The 27,577-nt window shown below is 40.1% G+C and overlaps 4 protein-coding genes across 8 annotated transcripts; all 4 read right to left on the bottom strand.

Moving 5' to 3' along the window:
* Positions 1-453: 453 nt before the first annotated feature.
* RB195_002463 (uncharacterized protein) lies at positions 454-8,854 on the bottom strand (the record flags this gene model as incomplete). Of its 2 annotated transcripts, XM_064199735.1 has the most annotated exons (8): positions 454-544; positions 596-752; positions 4,167-4,298; positions 4,361-4,444; positions 4,555-4,648; positions 7,281-7,353; positions 7,432-7,546; positions 7,647-7,665. In XM_064199735.1, the coding sequence occupies 8 exons, from the start codon at positions 7,663-7,665 to the stop codon at positions 454-456; spliced, it is 765 nt and encodes a 254-aa protein (XP_064055616.1). The 2 variants fall into 2 exon arrangements, with proteins under 2 accessions (XP_064055616.1, XP_064055615.1); XM_064199734.1 differs by lacking the exons at positions 7,432-7,546; positions 7,647-7,665 and adding an exon at positions 8,718-8,854.
* A 113-nt stretch (positions 8,855-8,967) lies between these two features.
* Positions 8,968-16,944, bottom strand: RB195_002462 (uncharacterized protein; the record flags this gene model as incomplete). 3 transcript variants are annotated; one of them, XM_064199731.1, is made up of 9 exons in its annotated part: positions 8,968-9,102; positions 9,202-9,287; positions 11,748-11,839; positions 12,560-12,631; positions 13,260-13,359; positions 14,375-14,486; positions 14,575-14,713; positions 15,674-15,765; positions 16,867-16,944. In XM_064199731.1, the coding sequence occupies 9 exons, from the start codon at positions 16,942-16,944 to the stop codon at positions 8,968-8,970; spliced, it is 906 nt and encodes a 301-aa protein (XP_064055612.1). The 3 variants fall into 3 exon arrangements, with proteins under 3 accessions (XP_064055612.1, XP_064055613.1, XP_064055614.1); XM_064199733.1 differs by lacking the exons at positions 15,674-15,765; positions 16,867-16,944 and adding an exon at positions 15,444-15,574; XM_064199732.1 differs by lacking the exons at positions 8,968-9,102; positions 9,202-9,287; positions 11,748-11,839; ... (2 more) ...; positions 15,674-15,765; positions 16,867-16,944 and adding exons at positions 14,312-14,322; positions 15,444-15,574.
* Positions 16,945-17,253: 309 nt separating this feature from the next.
* RB195_002461 (uncharacterized protein) lies at positions 17,254-19,918 on the bottom strand (the record flags this gene model as incomplete). Its single annotated transcript, XM_064199730.1, has 6 exons — positions 17,254-17,422; positions 17,474-17,593; positions 17,657-17,836; positions 17,891-17,976; positions 18,233-18,351; positions 19,852-19,918. 6 exons carry the CDS (start codon positions 19,916-19,918, stop codon positions 17,254-17,256), a joined length of 741 nt encoding a protein of 246 aa, XP_064055611.1.
* Positions 19,919-21,478: 1,560 nt separating this feature from the next.
* Positions 21,479-26,361, bottom strand: RB195_002460 (uncharacterized protein; the record flags this gene model as incomplete). 2 transcript variants are annotated; one of them, XM_064199729.1, is made up of 9 exons in its annotated part: positions 21,479-21,565; positions 22,425-22,454; positions 22,641-22,778; positions 22,842-23,036; positions 23,663-23,757; positions 23,833-23,934; positions 23,997-24,164; positions 26,036-26,237; positions 26,302-26,361. In XM_064199729.1, 9 exons carry the CDS (start codon positions 26,359-26,361, stop codon positions 21,479-21,481), a joined length of 1,077 nt encoding a protein of 358 aa, XP_064055610.1. The 2 variants fall into 2 exon arrangements, with proteins under 2 accessions (XP_064055610.1, XP_013301744.2); XM_013446290.2 differs by lacking the exon at positions 22,425-22,454.
* Positions 26,362-27,577: the final 1,216 nt, after the last annotated feature.

The following is a 27,577-nucleotide window of genomic DNA, read 5'->3' as shown; positions in this document are numbered from 1 at the left end:
AGCAAAACAAAAGGAGAGAGCCATTTCGTGGGCCAAGCTATGGAAGAGCATGCGTCGCGGCGCACGCGTCGCGCTGACTCGGTTGAACACATTCGCCAGTGACCATACACGCAAATACACTCCTCACCGTTCATTGCCGCCTTGCCACCACATGTTCGTCAGATATTTGCGTTTTTTCATCGACATATCACTTTCCAGATATTTATTTTGATTTGATGCTACATAGTATTTATGAAATGCCAAGCATGTATTCGTCTGAGTTGCTGTTGATAAACGAACCTCATGATCTCAATACAATACTGATCTTTGTTTGTATGTTTTTGACGTTTGTTTACTCTCGAATGGGTATCATTCAAGTTGTGCGTGGATTGCGATAAAGATATTTCATAAATGTATCCATAGCATTCGCAGTAACAAAGAGAAAAAGTAAGGAATTCTTCGGAAAACAGAATTCTAGCATTTTCCACAGGTTCTTCCACAGCCCATTGTCTTCTGATACAACGAGGTCCTCGTTGTGGTGCAGAAATTCTCACGAGTGGCACAGCTAAGGAAAAAAATCTCAATACCAGGGAAAAGGAGATGAATGACGACTCACTCGTTGAGAAGTTCCTGACATCCGCCTGGAGGTGGCTGATAAGCGCAGAGCATGCAGGAACGTGGGCAAAACACTGCCATCATGTCCATAAAATCAATGTCGCGACATAGTCTCGATCGATCGCGGCAGTCATCCAACAGATCAGTGCAAGCGTATTCTGAACGGGAATTGCTTCCTGACAACGCATCCTCTGGTGTCAAACGCCTCGAACCTCGGGTTCAAGAATGCGTAAATGCTGTAGGGATCAACCAGTCTGCTAACTTAATGTTCAGATCTCCCTGGACAATGCGGGTTTCATTCACCCCCCTCCCGGAATAGATGAAAGGTTTTTGTTGGCCTACTTCAGTATCCAGCTATCTACTGCACGGACGTAATGGTGCATTTATTACTTTTACATTGCGGTATACTCGCTGTTACTCACACCTACAAGTTAGTATTATAATTTTGTGAGGAATAACATAAAATTCATATGAAATTAAAGGCATCACCTCACGAATCTGAGGTGGTACGGATTTCAGGTGGAGTATTCGTATACGGGATCGTAGATTAAGGAGAGGGGGTGATTCCGTCCATTTCTCCCTAATTGCCGTAAAAAACGGCCCGGAAGATGCGGCGCCGTAAAAGGCTGGCGCGCTCCAGTCCAACTCCCTGTAGAAAATAGTGCGCCAAAACACCTGCCGTAAAAGGCTGGCGCCGTAAAAGGCTGGCGCGCTCCAGTCCAACTCCCTGTAGAAAATAGTGCGCCAAAACACCTGAAGCCGTATCTTCCGCACCGTCTTTTACGGCAATTAGGAAGAAATGGACGGAATCACCCCCTCTCCTTAATCTACGATCCCGTATACGAATACTCCACCTGAAATCCGTACCACCTCAGATTCGTGGAGTGATGCCTTTAAGCCAGGGATATGAAAGATAGGGGAAAATCTATGTGACGATAATCAATCCGCATTTGATGCGCCACCATGTGCACTTCACTTCAGAATCGTTTGAAGTTTACGAACGCGTGTCTTGCCTGTACAATGACTTACGGGGTTTAGCCGATGTAAAAAAAAAATTTAAAAATTACAAAAAAGCAAATCGGAGTTATTATCCTCCCAAACAAATCTGCTACCAATTCATCCACATCGGACTCAGGCATATAAAATCCTATGAGTTCAAAATTTGTCACCTCTTGCAGTGAAGAGAAGAAGGTTCAAAGGTTGAATCCACTGAAAATTACCGTTCTTCCACTAGTTCTTGGAATATGGAGTAAAAACCGAGACAGCGTTAAGCGCTGCTTTTCTCAAAGAGAAATTTCCGACCTAATGACCTTTGGAATTTTTTTTTCTAGAAACAAATTGCCTTGTCAATTCTAGCGGTCGGCACATCGATTCAACCAACTTCTTTACCTCAGTGCATCATTAACTGCACTATTTTCGAGAATGTATTAGCCCTCTGAGGTACATTCAAACTCCTCTGCCTGCGAAAATCTAGACATCGGCACACCATCTGCAGACGGAAAAAATTCTGCAACGAAGATTTATCTTCAGAGGATGAAGGCACAAGAAAAATCGGGAGCGAAAAAGTCGACCATGATAGATTGAAATAATTGGTGAAGGAATATCCATGGCAAAGAGGAGGGGAGCTCAGACAAGGGAACTACGAACAGCTGATCACTCAGAAACTTTAATTTGTGCTTGTTTCGCGATGGACGTGAGCAATAAATTTTCGGTCCATACTGCCGGCTACTTTTACAGCATAAAGCGAGAGGAATTTTTGTAGTGTTCATTGAAACGGATTATCCAGCTGTATCCAAAATTCAAAAATTTTCCGTACAGGCACTTTAACCCGCTTGATGGATGCTTCTAAAGTTACTCGCCTGTCCGTTTCGTACTCAAGTTTTCATATATTTTCATGTTGTTTGTGTTGGTGAATATTGGCATTTTTTGAAATATTTATGATAGCTTACAAAAATAGAGAACGTGAAATAAAAAAAAAACTTTCCATTTAAAAAAATGTGTAGAATATTTTCCTAATACGATACTGAAGAAATGGTGAGACAGAAAGAGAAGATAAGCTTCGTTAAAATCTATCACAAAGTTTTTTCAAATCAGTTTCTCTTTTGATTCTCTTAATATATTTCCAGCAAAAAAAACGCAGAACCATCAAAATTCGAGTGATGCATTGGTCGATCCATTTCTACAAGTGCTGTAGTGGGTGTGCGCCAAGACGCCATTTATTGCTGCTCTTTCTTTTTTTTCTGTTAATTTATTAATTAAGTTGTGTTTGTTCACAATTATCTGTCTTTTGTCAGTTTCCTTTCAGATGTTTTGAATTTGGAGAATGGAATTTGTGAGAGACTTCCTACTCCCTGCAGCAAAAGAGTTAATTGATAACCTACTGCAGAAATGTGTTTTAAAGAGAGTCATCCCTCCTCTAAAAATTAAAAACGGGACAAATAGTGGGAACTGCTTTCTTTCTTTACCTTTTAGTGTACTCAAATAAAAAAAAATAAATGAGCCTGAAGTTTTCATGAAGTCATTGCCGAACTTCTATCAGGCTCATCCATAAGGGCGTTTCTTTTTTTTTATTAAATTTAAACTCGCGCACAGAAGAAGAAAAAGTTCTGCATTATTTAACATGTTGTTTGAAGGAGGATTTCTTCCTCTAAAAAGTGTTGCTTTTGGTTTTTGGGCTGACTCAATTTTCGTAATTTTTGTTGATTTTCAGATCAATAAATATAATCCATTGGCGGGTGTACTAGAGTCTGTAAGAGCTCCACTGTGCCCGCACAGTCGATGGTTCGAAACCGCCCTTCTGCCAACCAAGCTTTTCATCCCTCCGAGATCGACAAATTCGTACCAGACTTCAATGGGAGGAAAAAAGGCTGAATTTATCACCGGCTAACTCCTGCCAGTCATTGTATAGGCGAACACGCACTCCAAAGCCTCAACGATTACGAATTGCAGTAAAACGTGTTGGCGCCTCCCATGGGGATTGATGCGCCAGAGACTTCCTCTTTATCCACTAATAGTCCTCTAATGATCCGCCAGAACCACGCGTTACGGCTTGAACTCAACGCTGTTCAAGCAGTGAGGAAAAAATGAAGCCGACGATAAGCGAATAGTTGACTCATGCGGAGAGGTCTGTGTTTGTTCAACTGCAGCGTTTTTCAGCGCAAAGTCTAACTGCGAAATTCTAACGAACAAGAATGGAGTGACAAATATTTAAGGTTTCTGGAGCTACATTACTCTTATTCTCTCTTATTGTTACTACATTACTCTCTTACTAGTCATTCTCCGTTAATATTATTATTACTCTCTTTTTATTATATTGCCTATATGTGCAACCGGTGACATGGAATTCATTCCTCTTAGTTGTTCATTTACTTGAGAACAAGTGCATGATAAACAAGAGCAAAGAAAAACAGAGCTCAACTACAATTTCTTCAAAACTTCTTTGGCAGTTTTTTGTACATTCGTGTATTGGCTTAACAGCACATTCTCCTCTTACCGAAGGAGAGAGATCCCTTGCTCGAGATCGTTTTCTCGGGACACACAGCACACTACAGTAGGACAAAAGTTCGGCTAACCTAGTGGGAGAGTAGCGTTTTCGAAGCAGAAATTGCACGTTTTTGCACAATTTGCACGTGCGAAATCGACAAAATCCACATGGTCGCAATGTAGGATCTCGCAGTGTTCCATGAAGTCTTTGCATTCCTCGGCTGAAAAGTACAAGACAAAAATCTAAGTGTCAACAAAAACTTCTAAAGTGAGCAGAACTTACGAGGCAGCACAACTTGCGAGTTCTCGCAGCATTCATCATTCGTGAGACACGTGAATCCAGACGGACACTTTCCCAGGAAGCATTCTGCAACAGTTTTTCGACACAAACGACTGTTTTTTATAGTTAAATATTATGAACGAGTGAAATTTTCTAAGGCAACAAAATTTATTTTGCGCTCATCACTAATCACTTACTGCTACGTGTTTTCGCCCTGCATGTGACGTTTCTAACGGAGTCTTCTGCCAGGACGGTGGCAACTGCGACGAAAAGAACAACCCAGCGAATCATCTGTAAAAGGTTGCGTTTGGACTCGTTTCTTAAATTGTTTGTTAATTTATTTATTGCTCGCGCAACATTTTCTTAACATATAGGAACATGAACTAAATAGCGAATGTGTAGCGATTGAAAGACAAACATAACCATAGGAGCATTGAAACGAAAAATCATGTACATTGAGAACGTTACAATTCATTTTTCATCAAGTTCAGATAGTTTTTCATCGCATAACATAATTGTTTAGGATTTTGTTAATATTTCTAAATTGCTACGCTGTATCGTTTTTCGGGTTAATATTCATTTACCTTATTTATTAAGATTTCAAAATGTCCAAAATAGATGATAAATGATAATAGCCGTTTTCTTGAAAAATCTCAAATGATCACCACAATGTGAATTTTTTCGAGACACTGTCAAATCCTTTACAGGATCCACCTGACGCGTACCATACTTTTTCTTGAATATTTTCTGAGCTTCTCTGGAATTAATTTCAATATTGATGCAGTGTCGTATGATATTCGCAACACCACTCATTTCTGCAATCAAATAAAGCAGTGAAAGTTAACAAATTGTGCAAAAATCGGCTAAGCCTGGCTTTTCACATACGCATAGTTCGAAGAGGCACCCTTCAAGGATAAAGCCACTGGCTTATCAATTCACTTGCGATGCGCCTACGCGTTTTATCTCAACTTGTAATCGTTGAGGTTTTGGAGCGCGTGTTGGCCCATACAATAACTTGCGATGGCTGGCCGATGACGAATTTGCGATTCTACTGCTGTCATGAAGCTTCCTTTTACAGTAATAGTGTGTGTAAAGTGTGGAGTTAATGAATCCGTCTAGGATGCGCCTCCACGTTCAGTTCACTTCAGAATCGTTTGAGGTTCACGAACGCGTATCTAGCCTACACAGTGACCTACGGGGGTGAGTCGAAGTGTCAAATCAGTGTTTTTTCGTGCCAGACAGGCCCGGTAGCAACTAATCAAACCCGGGGTGATGAAAGGCTTTGTTGGGACCAGTTTGGTTTAGAGCTATCGACCGTTTGGCCACAGTGGACTTCTAACCGAATGCGCCACCCCCGCACAGGTACCATTTAAAATGGTGGTATTTTTTGTAGAGAAGAGGAGGCAGCTGAGACAACTTAAACAGTCAAAAGCTATTATTTGGTGTTAGAGAAGAAGAGATTATAGATGATTTTGATCAACTTAGGTAATTAACACAGACAAGTAAAGTACTCAAACCTAATGAGGAAAGAACCTTTGATAAATCATGCAACTTCTTCAGTGATTAATCCATTGATATCTTCCTTAAAAAATGAAAGTTAGTTGGTTAAAAGTTAGTCATTAGAAGTTAGTTAGTTAATAAATAGTTATCAAAGCTACAATTTGGATGTAATTTTGAACAACAATAAACGAGTGCTCAAAAAAATTGGGAAAAGTATGTCGAATACAGAATTCCAGTTAGTTTACCAACGTTTCTGAAAGTAGGATGGTGAAGACACTTCTTTATCCATAAAACGCGACTTGAATTTGCTGCACATGCATGTATATATGATTTACTTTACTCTCAACTTCTACTGTTCACGCAGTTAAGGATATAATGATTTAGAGGAATGAAAAAGAAAATCTCCAAGTCCTGTCTTCTTGAAACCTCGGCATTTGGTAGTGTATTTATGTTTTCTTGTTATGCCAACGAGGTTTAGGTGAAACTTTTTTAATGGCCTGACGTTTCGACAAACTCGTCTTTTTCAAAGGCTTGAAAATGGTTCGAGGTCTTTGATACCATGCATATCCCATCAAACTCCTCCTCTCTCCTCGAATAGGCTCAGTGTTGTCCCAAGTACATCACGCAAGACCTTCAAAAGGAAAACAACTGACCACTTCCACCGACTAGCGGGGTTAGTAAACAAGAAAAGAAAATATTTCCTAGATATCGTCAGCGACCAACATTTAAAAAAGTAGCCTTCTGGTCGAATAAGTCTAATTGTTATTACTATTAGTCTCATCATTTGTTAGTATGAGATAGCTGTCCTCTCATACTTCCAAAATACAGTAATACAGTAAAGCGATACTATAAAGTTAAAACTTGAAAGAAAGGCCTCTTAGTCGGCAAGTAGAATAAAAGACAGTTTCAAAATGAGTCCAGCCTTGGATCATGAAATGAAGCCGAAAAGAATCAAAGTGAGCAGCTGCAACAACGGAGCCAGCTGGCTGTGCAAACTTCACGTCGCCATCGTGAATTGGTCGGTATCCATTTAGGAGGAACAATGACGGTGTTGAGATAGTGCGTGCACCTCGCTTCGGAGAGAAAAGCTTCTACAGAGACATAACGCTGGAGGAATTTTGTCTCTGAGGCATACTGGCGAAAGATTCTAGGCTATTTCTATTTGTTCCTAAGATTCTCTCACTCAGACAAAGTGTGTTCCACTTTTTATCTTTCTTTTCTGGTGCACCATTGGTGCATGTGAATAAATAAATGAAAGAAGGGATCTATACCATTTTGGATCTGCAGGAGAACACCGAACATTCATCAAAACCGCTGATACAGTATGGCACAGAAAAACGGGAAATTCTGAGCTGACTCCCACAAAAGTAAGAAAAATGAATGTACAAATTTTATTGTTGAACACAAAAAGTAAAATTCATACCATTAAGTGTTCTGAGGAAAACTCAATTCCTAGAAACTGTGTCCGTACGATGACCATTCGAATAAATGCATTCCTGGAAACGAATACACAGAGTTAGCGCGGCACGTAGAACCATGACACTTTTCTATCTTTTCCTGAGAGCTGAACCTGCCTCCTCGAAAGCTTTAACCCGCAATTGATAGCGTGGCAAGCTGGAGTGATCGAAAGAACTCCTAGATTGCAATGACGTAGGAATCTCCGTTCAGCAGTCACGCAATGGCTGTTTTCTAAAATGACTTCACAGCAAATGACCGATGTGAAGCGATTCACTGGTCCCTGATTAGTAAATGACAAGTAGTTTTGTATTCTCAACTTTGCTATTCGTACCTCTCTCCTCCAACTCCATTGCTACATTCAAAATCTCCCTGTCTGCGTGGCACCCTATATATCTTTTTTTTGTAAGAAAATACACTACAAAATATTTTTTTAATGAGGATGACAATGAGAAGATTACGATGAAATGTAGAAGGACTAATTTGGACAACATTTGAAACTCAACTCGCGCTGAACTAGTCATCATCTTGATGAATGAATGATGAATCTTTTGAAGTGAGGCTGCGAATTATTGCCAAAATTATTTTAAACCTAAATAAATACCTGAGTACCAACTTCGCTAATGTCATCCCTTTGATCTGCTATTTTACGTTCCCTTTAAATTGATTATCTTCGCTGTTTCAATAAATCTTTTCAAAAGGAAGCTATCAACTTTGCGCGATTTGTATTACACCACGTCTTATTACTAACCCAGAACAAAGATTAATTAATTTGATTCAGCGAAGATAGAAACATTTACAGAACGTATTCACGTATTAAACTAAACGTATTCACTGAACGTCAATGAGCAACGTAGTATGCACAGCGCCACGATTTCAAGCGATGGAATTAATGGGGTGGAGTGATACGGTGCGCTAAGGTATGTGCGATTGAATCCACAATGAAGCGGAGAACTAGAAGTTGTTTGCATTTTAACTGTGAAAATCTGTCGACAGCATAATACTTCTCCTTATACTGTAATATTTGTTTGTTTGAAAGTGGAAAACATTAACGCCCACTCAAATATCGTGCAGTAATTGTTTGGTGCTACACTTGCAGATAATTGGTTGTAGATTCGATTCCACGACAATCCCAACGGAGACCCCAACATCGTCAGTTTCTGTCTTAGCCTTTGAGATTGAGAGGGCCATTTCAACCAAAGCACCATCAATCCAGACGTTTGATGTTCCGTAGATCTAAGTAAGAATAATGTGGAGATTTGAGCACTTGACAATTCGAACGCTCAGGCAATTCGAAAGCTGAAGCATTCGATTATTTTGTGGATGAGCACCAATGTATACATCACTGCCGCCTTGTGGCTTTGGTGTGGCCTCCCACTGCAGTTTTTGGTCGTTTTACTTACACCTTTGTATGCAGAGGACACAAAGAAAATTTATTGAACCGATGTGAATACTTTTCTCCGCAGAGAGGTTACGTACCACAGCACCATAAGAATGGAATGTGCAAGTACTGCGGGAAGTTATCATAACATTAGAGCACATACCGGTTGCAAAAATCCAAAACGTCTACGAAAACATTGAACTGAACAGACATTGTGAAACCATAGAAAAAAAGAAAAAACAGAGATAACTGCACCGATAAAAAAATACTCGTGTTAGTGAGTGAGATCAAAAGTTATTTGCATAATTTTCGCCTTGTACTCGACGACTTCGCGCTCCAGACCTTGGACGATTTCTTTTAGTTTCGCATTCTTTCTCTCCAGCTCGACTTGTTCTTTTTGCAAATATCGCTTCCTAAACTATATGTTTAAATCTAGATAGCAAATGCCACGGGTGGATTGTCCGAAAAAGATCAGAAAGTGAAATGGATTGGAAAAAGAAAGAACCACGTGCCTTTCCTTCTGTTTGTCTCGATAACGAGCCGCTGCCATCTTGTTTTGTAGCCGCCTTTTAGAAAGATTCACCACATGCTCCGCTGAAACTGCTCCGTAAGTTGATAGTTGAATGAGAACAATTCGTCCTCAAATCTGTAGTAAAAACAAGGATTTCCAAGACCATTATCGTGCCTAGACTAATGCGTACTAATGCGTGAAATGCTGCCTGCATAGTTGCATCAGAGCCGGTGAAACGCGGACGCGCGCAACCAATTGATGGATGTCGACCGTGCGCTGTGAGAAGACAGCAATCGCCAGGGACGAGCTTGCAGCTGTTCTTGGGTACCGTAATGAAGTATGATGGGCAGGAAGCTGGGGAGAGAGCGACTTTTTTGGCCTTCTTGTTCAATACTCGACTACCTAAGCGAGATGGAGCCATCGCGAACTCTGCGGTAACTGCGCCGACTTTTGGGTCGTTTTGTCTCGACTATATTAGAGAAGACATTGTTCCCTGCCAGTAACGATTCTCGCCCTGTGCACGTTTCGGTGGAATTCCGCGACCAGTCAGAAACTCATCTAATGGAGGGAAATTGTGATTAGAAAAAGCCTCCTAATTCTTCCCTTCAAGACATTGGAAGTCTGGCTATCTTCGATAATCCCTATAGTCTCGAACGGATAATAACCGAGATTGGGAGTTAGGAGGAATTATTGGCGATTAAAGAGAGATTAGGTGATCAGTTTGAGCTAATGAAAGGGTCCGCCAGTGACGCGCGGTCGCGTCTCTTTCAATGCCTTCATTTCAGGAGTAATACTCAACGCAGTGGTGTTGAGGGCCGATCAAATCTTCTGTCTGCTAAGCATATTTAAAGGCAACATACCACGAGTCTGATGTGGTAAGGGAATCCACGGTAAAAGCTAGAGATGATAGCGGGGTCAGGGGTGGTTGCGCTCATCTCTCCCTAATCGTCCTAAAAAAAAACGGCGTGGGAACCGCTTTAGTTCCTACGAGGTACGCGAGAACGCTCCACAAAGACAACTCACTAGCTTCCGACCGCTGCGCAGCCGGATGCAACGCGTGTACAAGTGTGGAACTTTGCAACTGAAGTCGTGAAAAACGGAGTCATTCACGCCGGTCAGCTCATGAACCTGTTTTTTACCACGATAGGGGAGAGATGAGCGGAACCACCCCCTAACCCCGCAATGTGTTAAGGCTCGGGAGTCCACAGCCCTACGCTGAAATTTGCGGACACATCTGTTGCTCGTAATACACTCGCGCTTAGCTCATGAACCTGTTTAAAGGCAAAGTATCACAAAACTAGTTCGAAAACCTGTGGTATTGAGTCCGAGGTGTAGAACACGAATAAGAGCGTGCTCAGGGTCAATTCCCCTTAACCCTCCTGAAAAATGACGTTTGTTCCTACGAGGCACGTCAGAACGCACTCCCATGCACACGCTGGGGTTCCTTCAGCAGCCTATTCATTAGTTTTATTTGAATAGGCTGCTGAAGAGACCTAATTGATCTTCGGCTACTCGGGAAAATGGGTGGAGCCGCGCCCGTACACATCGAACTTTACATTTTCCACAGGTTTCCCCGCTTATTCAATTTCCTAATACGCTCCCTGAATCCTGATTCGAACTGGTAGCTTTTCGTAGCAAAATTTGTTTTTCATTTCCTTCCCGAATAATTCTTGTTCCGTGGAACTGATTATGCGAGAACGAATTACTGTTCTTTTCCCTTATTAGAGCCGAATTCGCTCGTGCTCGCAAAATTGACTTTTTCCAGTTGAGAAAGTAGTGAGAGAAGATGGTGATATTGCCTGAATCATAGTGCTTCTGCCACATAGTAAAGAGATACGAATGCAGAGGCTCAAAATACTCAAGTTCAGTAATACGAAGTACGAACGAGGTGGAAAGACACATAGTATTGAATGTTCACCATGTGGAGGGCGGCACAACCAACGTGCATGAACTCGACAAAAAAAAATTTATTTAACATTAACGTTATTAATTAAAGGCATCACCCAATGAATCTGGCGTGGTATGCATTTTCGTTGTAGTATACCTATATCGGGTCGTAGATTATGAATAGGGTAGTTCCGCTCATTTCTCCCTGCATCACTGCAAACAAACGGCTTCGGAATGCGGTTCGTTACGACGTCCTCTATTGCAACGCGCCACCCTTGCACCCCACCCCCGCCTACGATTCGTCGAAAATCGATTCGGACGCCCCGATAGGCTATTCATTTTATTCGACGAGTCGCAGGCGGTGCCGGGGCGCAAGAGTGGCACGTTGCAATAGAGGAATTCGTAAGGAACGCATTCCGAAGCCGTCTGTTCACAGTGATGCAAAGAGGTGAGCGGAACACCCCTATATTCATAATCTAGACACGACATAGGTATGCTCCAACGAGAATCCATACCACGCCAGATTCGTGTGGTGATGCCTTTATTGTGCTTAGAGTCACAGCAGGTAAAAAATTAATGTTAGTGATTAACACAGAGCGGTAGAACTATAAAAATGGATACAAATCATATCCTCATGAAATTTAATAGCAACTCACCTATATTAGAATCCTCAACATCTTTTGCCACTTGTAAAACCATATCGACCAAATCGTCCAATTCCAATGATTTCTCCACACCGTCAAGGTTTCTGAAATGCAGCTAAATGCAATGACGAAATCTATCATATGCGTGCTATCACATTATCATGGGATACCACCACTTATAATGACACAATCACGAATTTACCTCAATTTCTAAACATCCAGATACATCCAGATCTCAGAAATATTTCTCGCGAGCTGAACAAGCTAGTGATCACTAAGGATCAACAGGAGTTCCCTCATTATTCGATTGCATATATCAAAATGTTTAGCATCAATCAGCATCCGAAAAATAAAAAAAAAAGAGGAGAACCGTCTTGCGGCATTCATTCATTGCAAAAATGCTGCGACGTCGCAGCAGACATATGGAATTTGCTCCAGAATACCTGCTAAATTTGGTGTACTTGGAAAGATGCTTTTCTTAAGTTAGAAGAGAGAATTTGATGGTATTTGCTGCAGTAGTGAACTCGGTAGGTTGGAACGCGTGCGAAAAACTTCTTTCCGTCAGCAAAGAATTACGCATGACTCATGCTTGTCTTCTTATTCGTTTCATTTACACTGTACGTTAAAAAAATAATCTCCGAGTTCACTATTGAGCATTTTATGGTTTTCATTATTTCATCGTCTTTAACTTTATTTTCAGAAATGTGCGGTAATATTTTGAACCGCGTACCTTCTGAAGAAATCGAAATTTTGATTAATGGTGATTAAGCAATCAAATAATTAACTCAATTAATCAATTTTATTGGTAAGTCTGAAGAACGTACCTCACAGTAAATCTATTGGAATACGGCGAAAAAGGGAGTTCATCACAACCACACGTGAATGTTGCATCATTCCTTTAAAAAAAAAGCTACGAGATAGATGAATTCTTAGTCGACTGAGCGACTGATAGCTAGCTGATAAAAACGAACAACTTGGATTCACTGTTTGTCGAATGCTGGAAACATTCGAGTGAATAGCACCGTATGGAAGAAAAGGATGAAAACACTTAAAGGCATCACCACACGAATCTGAGGTGATACGGATTTCAGGTGGAGTATTCGTAGACGTTATCGTAGGTTAAGGAGAGGAGATTGCCGTAAAAAAACAGCCCGATAGATACGGCTTCGGGCGCTCCGGCGCGCCACTTTCTAAAAGGAGTTCGATTGGAGCGCGCCAGCCTTGTGCACGCGTCGCATCTTCCGGGCCTTAGGAAATTAGGAAGAAATGGAAAGAATCACCCTCCTCTCAATATTCTACTATGCCGTATACGAATACTGCACCTGAAATCCGTACCACCTCAGATTCGTGGAGTGATGCGTTTAAGAAACTTGTGCTGGTCATGTAATCATGTTGTCATCTTCAAAATGAGTTAATCTCATTAAAAGCACTTTTTATGAAGGCAAACCATTAAGTAGTTTTTCGAAGACCGATCTCAAATCTAAATACGGAAATTCCAAAGATTTCGAGAAGTAGCAACGTTACCCTTCCTGACGACAACTCCTCTTCAGAGGGATATCACATGGATCATGGATACAATCACGCTGGCGTTTCGATGGAGATCGGATCAGAAGAGTTTCCATATCTGAAAGCTGAAAGATGACAAACACGGTCCTTATCGAGTTATATTCATGTTGTTTACGCAATCGCAGCGACAACTGCGAGGTGATTACGCAATGTTGCGCCTGTGTTGAGTCATACGCTGGCCGTGTTGCAGTCACGGCTGCTCGCAATCCGGTCGAGTTCGTTTTTTTTTTCCAAAACGTGAGTCTCTTTCTTCATCAGAACTACTGTAATCACCACTCATAGTACTTCGTTATCTTGCTCTTGAAATTATGATCCCTAATCTTCCTGTATAATTTCTGAAATCAAGAGGTTTTCACTAAAGATTTTTAGATCCTGATTAATTAACGTTCCTCAGAAGCCATTCCGGTTTTCTCTTATGCGGACGGCTAGTACAGACTCTGGCTGAATAAAAAAGGACGTATTTTCATATGTTGACGTTAAAAAAAATTGCCCAAATATTTTTCCTGATGTTTAGAAAGCTGTTTTTTGTTATTTCGATAACATTTTTAGCAACAAGCCTGTTAAAAAGTAACTTTTAACTGGTAAAATAATAACAAAAAATAACAGAATGTTTCCGAGAAGATACGATGTTAGAATGCTTGTTTGTGAATTTCATTCGTAAGAAAACCTCAATCTCTGTCTTCAAAAGTGAATAAGAAAAATCAAAATCAGAAAAAATCACAAGAACAAAAAACTCGTGAAAAAACTGTAAAAATGAAAAGTCGAAATCTCATGTTATTTAAAATGTTCACTATCCGAGGGGAACTACCGTCTAATGAATACGATGGAGAAGTTAGAAAACTGACACTGTCGTTAACTGCTTCAAAAAATAATACCGGACGGAATTTTTGATCACCTCCTTATGAATTTTGGAAGCAATAGAAACCTAAGATCAAACTTACAGGGCAAACAAAAACTTCTCACCCTAAGTAAGTTTGACCTGAGATTACATCTTATTTCCTTGAATCTCGTTATTTGTTATCTAAACACATTTTTTTGTTATTTACTCACTCAAGTTCTTCTAAAACACCTACTCGTTTGTTTATTTGGTTCCATTGAATAGTGCTGAACATGTTTCGACTGTTGCGATGCACTCACATCGGCGTATATATTGTCAGTGATGGCATTGCATGCGTACGGTTCTGCCTGTAAATTTTGCAACCTCCATTTCGTTGCAGTGGCACTTCCTTTCCTTAAAAACAGCTTGAACATACCTTTTATTCGTTTAACTCACCCAATAGAAATCACTCCGTGAATCCTTAGAAGCATGGTTGCGGGTGCGGTAAAAGTCATCATCAGTTGGAAAGGCATGATGACATGGCTGCATCGACGACTGCTGAAGGTGGAAGCAAACATGCCAATCTTCGTTAGACCTAAATAGAAAAATTTTCCACTGGGACCACTTTGTGGGATTTACTTCATCTCGACATTTCTAATCAACTTTTTGCTTAGAAAATTTTCAATCTTCATTCTTCTTATTCTTTTTTATTTTCACTATTTGTTGATCAAGACCTTTTCGCCCTCTTTTTGACAGCAACATATAAATGCAGACGCAAAATTTGTAGGTGATATTTCTAATTTTTTACGGCGTCTTTGTTTTTTCTCATTTTGAAGTCCAATGCATAGCGTTGGTAGCGGACTTTTATTTATTTGTTTTTTTTGCTGTGCTCACCTTCAAGCGCTTACTTATTTCCCATTTCTTGTCCATCTTCGTTTGAAGTTCGTTTCTAGATTAATCTCCAGTCCTCAGCCAGTTTTGTTGCTGGCTTTTCTGCTTATGAATTTTGTTTCTCGCATCTAGACGTTCCTCACATAACGACTTCACATTCAGATGTAGTTACCAGTGCTGAACCTCTCGCTCGACAAGATCCCGACCCCTTACTGGGCTTTTGCTTTCACCTGTCGTACAGTTCTTGAACTGTGAAACGTGAGGGTTTCACCTCCCTTGAACCTTTGCATGACTTTCCAAATGTTGATAATGTTTTGTTGATAATGCATCTGGAGCACCAGAGCAACAGCCAGGATTTACGGCTTATATTTCAAAGTCGTCGCCTTCGTTAAGGTGTAATCATTGGTTTTACATGATTAGGCTACTGAAGAGACCCCATTGATTTTCGTCCACTCGCTCCGACTAGACAGAAGTGAGCATAGTCGTGCTCACTATCGTAGCCTACACCCCAAACACTATATTGTTCTTGAGAGATCCCAAGATCGTCAATTTCGTAGTATGCCATATTTACAGCTCTGACGGAACACATTATCAGAGGTGGTGCAACAACATTAATACTAAAACATGAGCTTTAACCTAAGTCTATGCTTTAATAAGCAAGAACCTCAAATATGACGCCTTCACATAGAGGCTTATGCCGTTCTTCTTCTTCTCTAAACCGAAATAGTTGCAAAAGTGCCCGCAATTAGCTTGTAACTAAAAAAAAACTTAGGAAGTTTCTGAAAATACAAACAAATATACAAAATACGAAAACAATAACAAATTCTTTGCTGCGTTACATTTATTTTCTTCAACTTCTTATTTTTGCTTTGCTGTTTTTTTTTTGCTTGATTTTTGCTTCGTTAGAGAAGCTGCCTCGTAGAGGGATGCTTAAAGGCAGCATACCACGAATCTGAGGTGGTACGGATTTCAGGTGGAGTATTCGTACACGGGGTCGTAGATTATGGAGACCGGGGTGGTTCCGCTCCTCTCCCTGAATCGCTGCAAGCAGCCGGATCCTTACTGCTGTTTTGTACAATGCCTTCTACTGCAGCGCGCCACCCTTGCACGCGTATCGTCCCTTACAGCCTATCAGGGCAGTCCGAATTGATTTTCGACGAATCGCAAGGCGGAGGCGGCGCAAAGGGTGCAATAGATAGCTTCGTACAAAACAGCATTCCGGTGGCTGATGCTTGCAGTGATGCAGGGAGAGATGGGCGGAACTGCCCACGTCTCCATAATCTACGACCCCCTATACGGATACTCCATCTGAAATCCACCCCACCTCAGATTCGTGGTGTGCTGCTTTTAAGGGCGGGTGTGGTGCAGTAGGTGAGAGGGCTTGCTAACTGCATGGTCGATCGGTGGTTCGAAACCGCTGTCGTGCTGACCAAGTCTTTCTCTACGGGTCGATCAATTAGCACCAAACTTGTCTGGAAACATAAAAACACTGAATTGATACATCGACCCGGCACCGCAGGTCATTACGTAGACGGATACGCGTTGGTGAACCTCAAACTATTCCGAATTGAAACTTTGAGAGGATACTGCAGTACTTTCAATTGGTTCAGGTGCAAAAAGAATTGAGCAATTCAAGTCAGAAAAATTATAATAAACATTGTTCCTTTGAGTTGATAGAAAAAGGAACCTAGAATCTAAACGGTTATCTCTAATTCTCTTTCTGTGACAATTTCACGCGCACGAAAAGGAACCCATATCTTAGGTGGGTTTACTTAGGACTCCAAAAAGGATTTCGCAATAACATCTTGGTCAAAGTTTTCTTTAACTGAAGTTTAAGTTGGGAAAATTGCTACCTACCGGATGTAAGCGTTTCCACACAGATTTGTCATAGCAGAAATGTTGGATGACGATTCGCCCCGGACTGGCTAGGCCCATCGACGTGCCTAGAGTTAGGTCTGTCGATCAACCTGCCGACATGTTAGGAATAGCGTAGAAGGACAGGAGCGCGGAAAGAAGCGAACACAACGGAAGTAGCGTTGACTGCAAGAGAAATCAGAGATAGGCCTGTCCGATAGGCCTCTTGTGCAGCGATTTTGTTATCAGATGTCACAATGTACAGGTATGTCTTCATGAAATGAGATTTTTCCGAAAAAAAAAAACTGTTTTCTGTTTATCTCGCTACGATATTCAAAACAAAATTATAATTGTATTCTATTTTTAAGAAACCATTGTGGTAGTAGGTGATCAGAGTGAGATTGGATTAGGTGATTTTGAAATTTCGCTTCTTCCAGTTGCAAGAATGCTCAATTTCTCTCTGACATTTCGAGCAAGAACTGTAGCCACAGTGAGAAATGCAAATTCTCCCACGATGAATCCAGCAATTCCGCAGATAAGCATTCCATATTGGTTATATCTAAAAGAAGATTCCTCCCTTAAATATTTCGTTTTATCACCGAATACTTACAAGTCACTATACTTCACTGGAACTAGGATTCTACTAATCCTCTGCTCTGTAACCTCGGAATTTTGGTACGGGTAACGCTTAGCAATCCAAACTGCTATATCGCTGGAGGAGAAGCACTTTCTAGAAATTTCAACAAAAATTAGCCCGACCTTTAACAATCCAGTGTTTGCAGATTAAACTTACTGATTTTTGATCTTATTTACCGATCTCGCAACCAAATATTGCCTATAAGAATCTGATGGTTCCTCACAGTCAAATGTTATATTCCGTTTGAGGGATCCATCCGTAACTGATTCTCTTTTACCGTACAATGTTTGTAATGTGGGATTGCATTCGAGTATCACACTTGGTGCCGATTTTTTGCTTAAAATGTTTATTTAGCTAATAATGTGAGAGCCTAAATCTTTGAATACATACCTTGAATATTCCAAAATCACAGCAACCATGCTTACAAGACTTTTACCAAAAAGAACCCAATGTTTACCATTGACCGTTTCGTATCTCTGAAAAATTGCTGTAAAATACATGAAATCACAGTTATTTTGAAAAAAAAAGATTTTTTTTTTTTGAAATTACAGAGTTTCGGGACGTTATGGGACTCTTAATTGTCACAAAATAATCAATTCTATTCGAACATATACTTTTCGACCGAGCGACTGTCAGTCGGCTCCAAAAAGGACACAGGTCGTTAACCTCATTTAGTTGACACACCACATATTGCTTAGGAGATAAATGCAAAAATTCCCGAAAGTAACATACATGGTGGAGGATCTGGAAACCGTCCCCTTCAGTTAAACCGGTATCTGAGCCATTAACAATCACAAAATCATAGTCCTCCATGTTTTTCCTGCTGCCTGCTTCAGCAATTTTGCGACATCCTAAACAAATTATGTGTTTGATGTGGACCACGTAAACAAGAGAATGTCTATCTCTAGGCAAAAATTGAAAAGTTGAACTTACACAAAATGGAATAATATTATCAAAGTCTTTAACTACTTGAACTACTTTAGATTCCTTATCGCAAAAAAAAAATTCATAGCATCACACGAATTTGAAATATTTGGAGTAGGTAATATGATTCCACGAGCATATTTCCAGATGCCTCACAAGCAGAACACGGGAAGGTAGTTGTGAATCACGGGTCCAATTCGATAAGTACTAAATTATCAAACAGAGAAAAATTGTGAACTCAGTCAAATGAAAGCAATCTTAACAAAAATCTCTGTTGTGAAGGTCTCTGCGGTATACAGTCTGCGTTCTAGCATTTCACTAAACAGCGAAAATAAAATTTATTAATGCAGGAAATAGTCCGATCAATTTAGAAACATTCGACACAGAGAATGTTTCTAAATTGATTGAACTACTTCCTGCATTAATAAATTGCCTTCCTATACATTTCTTGAGCACCTTTCGCAACGAAAGTGAGGATCTTTGTTTTTGAGAGAACAGGTGCCTCTGTAAACATATTCGTATACATATATATATATATATATATATATATATATATATATATATATATATATATATATATATATATATTTTTGTGTGTGTGTCACCAAATTCCAAAAATCAAAAATGGAGTGAGCTTGTTCCCATGACGTTGGATTGGTGCGCCGACGCCAGAAAGCTATAAAATGGGGTGAATTGGATGAGAAGAGGTCAAACTCGTGCGCCGCCGTCGTAAAGCGGCAAAGTGGGGAAGAGAAGAGTCCCACGGCGTCGAATTGGTGTGCAGTGGTGCAGTGGTATCGTGCAATAGCTTGCATGTCGCAAACGGTAAATGAGAATTTGCGATCGTTTCCTGGCTGTGGCCACTGCCCATATTGCGTTTCACCCTTATGACTCCATAGCATGTCTATTTCCCAGCAGGTTCGCTTCACGTTGGTTACATGCCTTCCTCAGAAAGTGGAATCACGAATGAAACCGGCTGCTTAAGTAGTGGGCAACAATTTACATGATCTGACGGCGAACGTTATCATTATCAGTACGATGATGTTGTTCACGTCATTTTGCGAACAGCATTCCGTGATAACCGCGGGGAAAAATCAGGAGAACCCATACTTCGGATAATTCTTTCAAATCTTGTCTATATTTTAAAGGCATCGAAAGAGTGTTTGAAGCTGGAGTTTTGAGTGTTCTCTAGATTTATAACCGACCCGTTTAGGAAGAGAACTATGAAATCCTTTACTTAAATTATAATTTTATTTATTTGTATTTAAAAAAAAACGAGGAAAGCGTTGTTTGAAGAACACAATTCTAATTTTACAGAAAACGCCACTACTGTTATGTCTTATTGATTAGTGACACCACAGAAAGTCTGAAGTCTAGCTTTAGCCGGACGTTCAGACTGGTTATCTACTTTAAAAAAACGAGCAAACCTTCATGGGCCCATCCTTTCTCCTTGCTCGGTCTTGTTAAAGCGACGAGAATGATCCAACCGATCATGAGGTGAAGAGGTTCCCAAGGAAGAATGGGACGTACTACTCGTGTTTACCATTGATTTCTAGTGAATGATAATCTACTCTATCACGTATGTAGTAAATAACTGGTACACAGAGATGTTTCATTGTTTCAACGAAGAACGCTCAGTTTACGCAGCGGTTCCTCTCTGCTCCCTGCGAGGGATGACATGGAAAAGCACAAACTCGATTTCATAGCACAGGTCCAAAGGGCTGTTTTACCGCCGCCAAACTATACATTCGGGTGCTAGTAACGCGTTTGGATACAGGACTCATGCGGAAATTTTCTGTGATCTCACTATCATTCTTGGGAACTGCTTTCGAACTCTGTCTACGCAATCGCAATGGAAGAGAACGCAACTTCGAATTTTTCCAGCAACTGGTAAAGCCATACAAGTCCACATCTACTAGGTTTACCGTTATAAAATCTTGCCGATTTTCAAAGTTTGTTGTGTTTATGAAGCAAGATCCGAGAATGTTTAAACTCTTTATTATGGCCATCATTCGCCTTCGCCAGACAGTAGGAAGCCAGAAAATCTGTAGCATATCCTCTCAGATGCCTCATTCAGAACAAATCACCATTCCATACAAAATATAGGGTGTTAACAATGACTCTTGCTTCATAAACACATTCTTCTCCTTCACATTCTTCTTCATAAACAACAAGTTGCAGCCATTATTAAAATGTTCAAGGAAGATAGAAATTTAATGCTTCTGAAAGTTATAGACATCACTTCTTCATAAAATGCGTGATTAAAGGCATCACCCCACGAATGTGGGGTTGAACGGGTTTTAAGGGGTAATGCCTATACGGGGTCGTAGATTGTGGAGAAGAGGGTGATTCTGTACATCTATCATCATCTCTTCCTGTATCAATGTAGACGGACGACCGCTGTTGTAGAGCACCACCCTTGCGCCTGCGATTCGTTGAAAACCTATTCGGACGAATCGCAGGCGGGAGCGCAAAGGTTGCGCATTGCAACAGAAGCCGTCGTAAGAAACAGTCCCGCGGTCCTCCTTTTACACTGATACAGGGAGAGATGTACGGAATCACCCTCTTCCCCGCAATCTACGACCCCGCACAGGCGTTCCCCACCTGAAACCCGTACCACCCCAGATTCGTGGGGTGATGCCTTTAAAACGAAACTCGCGCTGTAGCGAGTCAATTCCTTCCGCTTTTGAGGAGTCTAGTAGTTTTCTCGTTCTTTGTAGGGATTCTGAAACAGTTTCTTTGATTCCTTTATTAACTGTGAAATGCGATTGAAATTTCAGCAAATCACAGGCCTCAGTAAAGTTCCATACAGTATATACAATAGTAAGAAGTAGATTCAATTATGCATTTTTTTTAATACATACTACTTTAGTTTTGGTGGTAAGCAGTCTTGTTAGAACGTTAGTAGCTGCAGTCAGTTTACAAATGTACAACAATCACAGAAAAATGAACATGCATAGGATCACTGAAGGAGTCGATGAGGGGAACAAACAAGAACAACTAGGAACAATCACAGAATATTATCCTAACTAGGGTGGGATTTGTTTAGCATTACTATGTGCTTGCATCACTGGTAACTGCTGGGTTGTCTTCTTGTGTTGCAGTGCCGTTAGATTGACCATTTGACCGATTCAATAACTCCTAAAATAGAGCCTTAACAAGTGAAAAGTAGCATGGATATGCTGAAATTCTATGAAGCGGGAAACAACAAGATGGATAACGATGGACCACAGACCCAGGCAGGCAGGCGTTCACTCCAATCAAACCAAGCAAGCACAACAGTTAGTGCCTTTTTCATAGTCGGATGCGTTTTTACTCAAGTACACTGTCATGTATTGTGTTGGTGCATAATTTCCGGCCGTTCTAACTTGAAAGTTCTTTGCGGAATGAAATTTTTCAACCTTCATGGAAAATCTGCCATCTGAACTCTCTCTCCAGCTAATGTTTTTAATGAACTAATTATAAATAAAGTTAGAAGCTAGGAATTATGGAGTGTCGAGTTGATAAAAAATAATTTTCGTCCATTTTTTTCGACATTCTTCTTTAGTTTAATCAAGGATTACAAGCAGTAGAAGGAAGGTTCCACGACATGAGGCATTTTCATTGAATCGTGGTCTATCGGATTTCCATCCTTCTCCTTTCCCGATTTTCCTCAAACAACATATGTAAGACTCTCTTAAATGACAATGCTTATCTCAAAATTGACGAAATCGGTTCTTGGCGTCAAGACTGAGGAACTTTTCCAGGCAGGGATGCTGCTACCAAGCACGAGAGTAATTAATTGACCATTTGTATGTTCATTTTTGAAAATGTTGGCAAAAAAGTTTCTAGAAGAAAATGTCAGGAATTTATCCACCAACCCAACATTTGATTGATCAATATGCAGCCATTGCATTACGTTGCAGCTCTGTGAAAACAGCTATGAACAAGGCTTATGATCAGAAATAAATAAGGAAAATATTAGGAAAAACTGCACCCTACCGCAAAACTCTAGACTTACCACTGCAGGAGGATGTCTTGTATAGCGAATCTAAGAACATGCTTAAAGATTCATGCATTCATGCAAAAATTAGTTCTTTACGGATTCATTTGCGAAGAAGAACATGCTAAGAAAAAAAGTTCGAGAAGAAATCCGAGAGTACCACCACTTGTGCAGTGTTCCTAGCAAATGGAGAGAGAAGCAACAGAACCCAATCGTCCTTACGACAGTACTCACAATCTGCTCCGGCAGTACATCACGTTGTTTTGCTTTTACGGATCGGAATCGTTGCGCGATACCTCTAAGTATGCTGCCAGGAAGACGTTGGTGTTGTCGTATCAAAGCCCGTACTTCTTTTTTAATTTGTCGGCGAACCTATGTCAAATTTACAATGGAATATTTTGTGCTACCTTACCTTTCATGACGAAAGAAACTGACTTCTTCGGGAGTGACGTTGTCGTAGTCGAAGGTCATCGGTTTGCCAAGATGTGTAATCATCTTCACAGGAAATCCACCATAAATAGGACATAAGGGCATTTTTGTTTTCTCGTAAATCCAACGGAAGAAACTTCGTCCCCATACAGGAGTACGGAACGATTCACGACAATTCTCCGTAAACATTGGAATTACAGGCTGAAAAAAAATCAAACGATTAAAAGCGTCCAACGGACTAAGCACATCTACGATACAGGTACATGTAGCATCGTTTCTCCCTATTTTTCTCAATAAAAAGTTTAGCTGTGCAGTATTGAGATTCCTTAACTTCTGATTTACCATTTACTAAACTTATTCACATTATTTCAATCCACTACATATGGGGAAGCTTCTTTTAACAAAGAATACTTCAAACTCTAAATGAAACTGCTTCTTCGCGAAGATTAAGCGATGTTTTCAAAAATGAATGTTATCAAAAATGCTAGGCAAATTTTAGAATTACTGGGAAGCAAACGTATAAATTCCAGAGAAGAAAGAGCAATTCAAAGTTTATGAGTTTAAGCAAGGCAGTCGCAATGACACGTGATGACCGCATATCAGTCATCCTTGCTCAACGGATGTGCTCAGTTAGAAATGGAACGGTCCAACACCACCGCCAAAACGACGTGTTCCTTAACCTCTGGGAGGTGGTTAACCAGATACTAGTTACTAAAAGCAAAAAGAAGCTGTATGTACGTGAATCTATCTGCGGGCTATGCAAACACCAAATGAAAAACTCAAATCCTTGCAACGGATTTAGAAAAGGATAAACAATAAACACTTACAGTTCTCGAATTGATGACAACCCGCGCAAATCCAAGCCGCTTACCCCACAGCATATCGTAGACATTAGGATCAGAAAACAAAGCCTCTCGAACACCTCAAAGTCGAAAACATTAGAATAATCATTTTAAAAAAAGTTAGTGGCTAAATCATGTATTTTGAAAGCAGCTACCTCCAGGAGCTATACATAGAAGATTGCCCTCTTTCAGTTGGTTAGTGCACTCCTCAACAGTGCCTGCCGTGATTGAAAACACTTTACAGATCGCACTCCAACCTATAATTCTGACAATGGTGGTGAAAAAGAAAATGAATATTACATCTGGTAAGAATCGGCACCTGGAATTTTAAAGATAAATTTGTCGCCGACACAGTGAAGTGAACGATTTTTGTGGAGTACCAGTTTAGCTATGAGGTAATAGACGTCCAACGGCAGACACCCGTGATAGTAGATGAAGAGGGCAGACCCGTTATCTGGCACGTTTTCGATGCCATGCAATTCGTAACCTGAACAATCGGACTGTTCGAGAAATTTTGCTTTTTTTGTAAATTCTTATCACGATATCGCCTCTTAGAATGTACAATGGAAGAGCCTAAATAAACTTATCAGAACCAATTCTACTAATGCACAGCTCAACAGCTGTACGTACTTCTTCAATTCTCAAGTACGTTAAGCAGCATTTGTTCTATTCATAGGATAAATCATTAGAATTCGAGTGAATAAATTTTTCACGAGTTTACTGTCCAAATGATGCGATGTCAAAAATCAACTAACGAGCTACTACGAATGGAAATTATCAGGTGCAAGTGATTCAGCCTCCTGATTTAGAATTTTCCTCCATTTCAATGTGCTGAACTATATATTTCCTACGAGTTGTCACTTTTTAAAAGCACAATCTCATGATACGGATTTAGCCATAACAATTGATCCTCTTCCAGTGTTCTCAGAATATTTTCGTCGTCATGCTGACGAAGATGATACAGTTAACTTGTGTACGTTTTCAGCGTTTCATAAACTTATAAATAAGGTTACGGTCAGATCTGCACATCCGGGAAGAAACCCCTCCACACAGACACGTTCATGTATTCTTCCACCTCCACGTCTCTGAGCCCTTCAAATCCACAAAGTTTTAAAAAGCGTTGTTGCTTGTATTGAACGATAAATGATTTAATGTGTTGTGAAGAACAGTGAGCAAAGTTGGGAAATTTTCCACAAGGCATCCATGCATTACAAGTTTGGGCACAAAAAACCTGCCGTCCTATCTGCGTTCATGAGATGTGTTTTGAATTCGTTAACGGGGAAATCACACTATGGGAGTGAGCTTTCGAATTGCAGGCACAGCGAGTACTTTTTGAACGTAAAGATGTTGAAAGGCAGGCAGTCTGGTCGTTCCTGTTACAGTTACCGCTGAAAACTTATCCTTGAGAGTTGCTAAGGTTAAACTTTCACTATCACGTCTCAATCCACTGTTTTTTCTTCATTTCCTACCACTAATCTCTTGAGATCAAATTTTCCTCCTTTTTTTTTGTTTTAGTTGGTGACAAGGAAACCCATGATGTACTCAAACCAATTAGCGAAAGAATTTTATCATAAGAAAATAGTCCGGATTTATAAAAGTAAAAGAACGAGGAAGGTCAAGCAAAAAGAAGAAGGAATTGCGAACTGCGACCAAGACAATTATATAGTGTATACGAAAGCTGGATTCATTATAAAGCAGGGCAACCGACTATGTGCCTGAACTCGCAGACAATCTTTTAATGAACTATCTTATCTCTTATCTTGGAGTTTTCTAAACGCTTCAAAGCATAATCTGGTTGAGAAGCATTACATGTGCTCCTTTTTCGTTGGTCCTTTTTCCTTTTTAGATAGTCTGCTCTTACAAAGAGAGTGTATACGAAAGCAGGATTTTCCAGCAAACTGCCTTTAGACCAGTTCTTCTACCTGTAGTTATTAAATTCTACAATCTAAGCTGTGTTATTGTCGCCCAAATCGAATAGTTATAGTTGTAAGCATCAAGATCTATCAAAATTTATCAACTTAACAATAGCAGCCACAATTTCTTCTAACAATCTTATTTGAGGTTTAAGTTTGGAATTGAGGTTTTCTATACATTTTCTAAGATCCGATCCGTGAATACACGCAAAAATTCCGTTATCTACGCTACAGAACAATTCATTCTTTGAAGTGCTCCGATGTGGCAACACAGGTAAACTGTGTGTTAAAACCGGTTTCATCAACAGATTCTAAATTTTTCCTCGTTTATCTGTCATTATTGAGCTGATCCGTCATTTTCTTTCCCTACGTTACGCAAATTTTCCAGCAAAGCCAGAGACCCTCATACTTGTTACGAATTCTCAGCAAAACAAAAAAAACAAACCATGCCAGACATGTCCGACCGCATCCCAAAATGACGTGATGGCTACGCGAGCACCATTCCAGTAACTAGTATGATAGGCTTCGCGAATCTGATGTCGTAATCCATAGATGTGTAGAAATATGACGCAACCATAGATGAACAACACCAAGAATATGGGCAGAACGAACACAATAATAATTGGCAGGAACAACCAAAGCAAGTACTGAAACAAGCTCTTTAAATTACAGGTACAAAAGTTCATAGAAAACGAACACACAATTAATTACCTCGTCCCATTCGCTATTAATTATATCCTCAAACAAGCTTAGAGGCCATACACTCCGCATAACCACAACACCATATTAATAGTCTCAAAAAGGAATGGATGCAGATACTGATGTTTTCATCTACATTTTCCTTATTACCGAACTTTTTCATATCTCCACTCAGAAAGAGCGGCCAGTGATTAGAGATTGGGAAGCCGAGTAGTTAAGAACATGAGAGTGAGTCCACGAAATAGATTACGTTCTTGACTACATATTTGTAGCAACGAAGATGTCGATGATTCGATGTAATTGAAATAATCAAAAAAGAAAAACACAAGAACTCAGGTAAGAAAAAATTACTAGACTGTGCAGAATAATCAATGATCTCGACCCAAATGATAGTGTGGAACTACTTGTCTCTCAACCATTTCAACGGTTCTGAGAGTAAAAACTTGAGGATTGAGTTTTCAAGACATCTTGGAGTTCCAGTGGTGAAGGAAAAGGTGAAATATTGGACTAGAAAGCGCACTGCCCGTGACAGAAATAAAAAAAAAACAATTCGACGACATCGGGACGAAATGAAGTGAAATAATGTGAAGGAGAAGAAAAATAGAAAAGAATATTTTATTACCGAGGATAAGCTACAGTGTACTATTATACTTCTTATAAAAACTATCAAAAAACATCACCGAATGTTAGACGTTTGTTAGAACGCAAAAGAAATCTTTACAGTCGGCTAGAAAGAAAACTGATTGAACCCTAACCACCTGAAGGGAAACCACGTGGAAAGATAAACGGAAACATGCAAAGCGTTGATTAAACACAAAAATGACGGCGATGAGAAGAGAGCTGCGAAATACATCGATACGGAGACTGCGAGTGCCCAAGAGTGCCACAAAAAAGCTCGACGCAATACCACCTCAATTACTGCGATGACTTGATGCGATGAGAACGCCAGAGGAAATAAAGCGCATGGCCCAGTACAACGAACAAGTCGTAATTTTATTACGTTTTTTCGCAAACACTTTTTTTTTTTAAAAAAAAGGGGGAAAAAAAAAAAAAAAAAAAAGTTTTAAAGGAGGAAAAAAAAAAAAAAGGGGGAAATATTTTTTAAGAAAGGAAATTATTCTATTTTCACGGAATGTTTTCAGAATGAAGAACACTAACACAATGCAATCTCCAAGAATATACAGAAACAAACGGTGCATATCAATTAGTTTGCTTTAACACGACTTCACTTTTTAACACGACGATTTTAACACGACTTCATTCCCCGCAACAACGATCAAATTTCCAT

This window comes from Necator americanus, chromosome IV (genome assembly GCF_031761385.1).
Source record: "Necator americanus strain Aroian chromosome IV, whole genome shotgun sequence".
Taxonomy (NCBI): domain Eukaryota; kingdom Metazoa; phylum Nematoda; class Chromadorea; order Rhabditida; family Ancylostomatidae; genus Necator; species Necator americanus.
Note: the sequence above shows the minus strand (reverse complement) of the source record. Positions and strands in the feature narration are given on the sequence as shown.